At 39.7% G+C, this 3,610-nt stretch overlaps 1 protein-coding gene across 1 annotated transcript in view; it reads right to left on the minus strand.

The window, feature by feature from the left end:
• Positions 1 to 3,610, minus strand: part of c2cd2 (C2 calcium dependent domain containing 2) — a 43,375-nt gene that overhangs the window by 33,868 nt on the left and 5,897 nt on the right. The window contains exon 3 of the mRNA XM_014007912.1: positions 633 to 746. Within this exon, the coding sequence (XP_013863366.1) occupies positions 633 to 746 (114 nt within the window). The remainder of the gene's footprint in view (positions 1 to 632; positions 747 to 3,610) is intronic.

Raw genomic sequence — 3,610 nt, forward strand, 5'->3', positions numbered from 1 at the left:
TATCTATCTATCTATCTATCTATCTATCTATCTATCTATCTATCTATCTATCCTAACATCTGCAGTTCAGTAATATTTCAGCTGACTTTAGGATCAAACACCAGAAGCTTTGCTGTTTGTTTTGATCTTGGTTTTCTTTGCTTTTCCTTTACAAATTATTTATCAAAGCTCAAAAGTAATTCCTGCATTACTGCTGGGCTTTAGAGAATAAAGCTGATGTTTGATAACTTTCAAGTAGTAGCTGCATTATTACCCTTCAACATTTCTTCAGAAATGTTATGGTTTAAATAACTTCTCAGTTTCATCAGTCTTGTATAAATCTATGACAAATATAAACCTAAACAAAGTGAGCCTTTCTTGCTGGAAGTAAACCTGGCATGGATCTTTTACCGAGGTCTTTGGGATATCTGCCGAGCACAGAGGGATGCTTCGACCATTTGATCTGATGCTGCAGCCAGCGGTGAGTCAACAGTGGGCAGCACATCCTGTTCAATAAACTCTCTCATTAAACCAAAATACCACTTCCAAAGAAAGTACCTCTGTTCTACAGCTTCTTGTTAAAGAGGTATACCAGAAAGCAAAGTTCAACAATTGTATGAAATACATAACTTTGCAGAGCATGAAGTATTTACCTGCAGCTCTAGAGGAGATATACATGCTGTGTATTTCCGAGGATTTGCTGAGGCTGTGGATGCAGCACTGACAGAGAACTGAAGCTTCTCTCCAATCACACTGCAGCACGCAGTCTGTTTACAAAAACAAAGTGAAAGCAATTAGATCAGGAGAAGAAAATTTAAGAACATGTTCCTTTTTGCAAGTAAATAAATTCTGGTTCAATTTTGATACCAATGTAAATAGAAAACACCTTAATTATGTGTTAGGCTGAGTATTTTGTCCTGCAATGCTTTCATAAATAACTGTAAAACTTTATAGAAGATTGAACAACTATCATTGAGTCTGTAGACTACATCAATAGTTTTCTTTCTGTTACCAAATCATACAGTTAGTTTTATCCAAATTTAATGATAACTTATTTAGTTGAAACCAAGTTTGTATTTTCATAAATTCTGTCTGTATCACCTCCATCTGTTCAATGTTTTCACCAGAATAAAAAAGTGTTACATTTTACATTTTAAAGGCTTTGGCACATTGACCAAATTATTCACACACAAAATAAACAATTTTGGTCCAGGTACAGAACCCTGAGGAACTCCACAACTAATAGTACATAATTCAGACTTTACATTATTTACCTGTATAAACTGTTTCCTATTACTCAAAAAACTAGACACTCACTGTAGTGATAATCCTGTAATACCATTTTTATTCAAAATTTCAGTAAGGGTGTAATTGTCAATAGTGTCAAAAGCCTTCTTCAGTAGTCATTTAATACAATTGAAACGAGGTTTTACTACAAAATAAATGGTACATGGATTGAACTTATATAGCACTTTWTCAAGTCCCTCCAGACCTCAAAGCACTTTACACTTATATTCACACACTGATGGTGGTAAGCTACATTGTAGCCACAGCTGCCCTGGGGCACACTGACAGAGGTGGGGCTGCCATGCACTGGGGCCATCGGACCCTCTGACCACCATCAGTAGGCAAGGCAGGTGAAGTGTCTTGCCCAAGGACACAACAGACGGCTGGAACGGGGAATCGAACCAGCGACCTTCCGGATACAGGACGACTCCCCTAACAACTCCGCCACAGCCAGAAAAGGGGGTAAAAGGGTGAAAAGGGGTAGCCTAACAATAATAAATAGCTGCAGAAAGAACCCCAAACCAAAAGAAATTTTAAGTACATTTTGGGTCACTTATGTTTGAAAACAAAGTTGATTTATTTTTAGCCTGTAATATCCCAACTGTCACACTGTAATCTATGCAGGCTGACTCAAACTTGTTTACATCTTTCAGGATCTCATAATTAACAGTTTCCCCCGTTGGTGCACAATTCAGCCTAAATAACAAACATCAGCAGTTGTGCATAGTTGTTTATGTGAACTCATGATAAAAAAAAACATTGTGTTATTAGTACAAAAAAAAAAGCATTGTTGTACTTTGTGTGGATTCTAAAACAACTAAAACATTAGTTTACATAGAGTTTGTACCTAATCATTTCTAATAAAATGAGGCTTTAAAGAAATAATGATTTATGTGATTAAACTGTCCTACTCAGTGATTTCATCATGGCGTTGATGCAGGGTGTCAGCATCATGGTAACAGTTTTGTTTTAGATTATCAGGCTTAAAACATAATTAAATGTTTTCAAGTGGGGTTTAGAGTAAACATTATGATGAATTCCATCTCAATCTTCTGCTGCTTATCTGTAGTCTGGTCACAAAGGCAACAGGTCCAGGAGAGAAACACAGACATCCCTCTCCCCAGCAACACTTTCCAGCTTGTCTTGGGGGACCCCAAGACCAGAGAGGATCCATAATCCCTCCAACAGGGCCTCCTCCCAGTGGGACGTGCCTGGAACACCTCTAAAGGGAGGCGTCCAGGAGGCATCCTGATCAGATGAACAACTTCAACTGACTCCTATCAATGTTGAGGAGCAGCGACTCTACTCAGAGCTCCCCCCAGATGACGGAGCTCCTCATCCTATCACGAAGGCTGAGCCTGGCCCCCCTACAAAAGAAGATCATTTCAGTTGCTTGTGTCCAGGATCTCTTTCTTTCAGTCATGAGCCACAACTCATGACCATAGGTGAGGGTTGCAATATAGACAGACCAGTAAATCCAGAGCTTTGCCTTTTGACTCAGCTCTTTTTTCACCACGACTGACCAAAGCGACACCRTCATTACTGATGAGACCTTAATCTGTTGATCCATCTACCGCTCCATCCTACCATCACTCAAGAACAAGACACCTAAATTCTTAAAATCCGAGCCTCAACTTTCATCCCAGCCCCTTCACACTAGGCTGCGAACCGCCCCAGTGTACGCTGAAGCTCTTGGTCCGAAGACGCCAACAGAACCACTTCATCTGTATACAGCAGAGATGAGACCCTGTGGTTCCCAAACCAGACACGCTCCTCGCCACGACTGCCCTTTGAGATCCTGTCCATAAACCCAACAAAGAGGATCAGAGACAGGGGACAGCCCTGGAGTATGATGAACTGATATCTTAAAAGTATAAATGATTTCAGCTTAACATCAGACAGGATCATTTGAATACACTGGAAGTGCTAGGTTTCACTACTATTTGATATTATAGCATAAAAGTCAGATTTCTATGTCAGAATTAAAGTTTATTTCTCCAAACTGAGGTCATTCAAAAAAGTTGTATACTTTAGGGAAGATGTTTATTTATAACCCTCCCCACCACATAATGGTTGAAATATATTACATCATTCAACCACAACATTATGACCTCCTGTTTAGTTATGTTTAGCTCATCCTTGTGCCACTCAAACAAGTCTGATGACAACATCTGAATGTGCCCTGGATGTCAGGGTCATGTGTGGGTTGACTGCTCTACAGGAAGTTCTGGGGAAGTGTCAAGTTTACAGGAATCATCTAGAATGCAGGTAGAAGTGAGTGCATTCCTGTCTGCTTCTTGCTCCTCCTTCGAGCCAAGCTTCACAACTATATAAGCTTCTTAAC

The sequence above is a fragment of the Austrofundulus limnaeus genome, unplaced genomic scaffold, assembly GCF_001266775.1.
Source record: "Austrofundulus limnaeus strain Quisiro unplaced genomic scaffold, Austrofundulus_limnaeus-1.0 Scaffold45, whole genome shotgun sequence".
Lineage (NCBI taxonomy): Eukaryota > Metazoa > Chordata > Actinopteri > Cyprinodontiformes > Rivulidae > Austrofundulus > Austrofundulus limnaeus.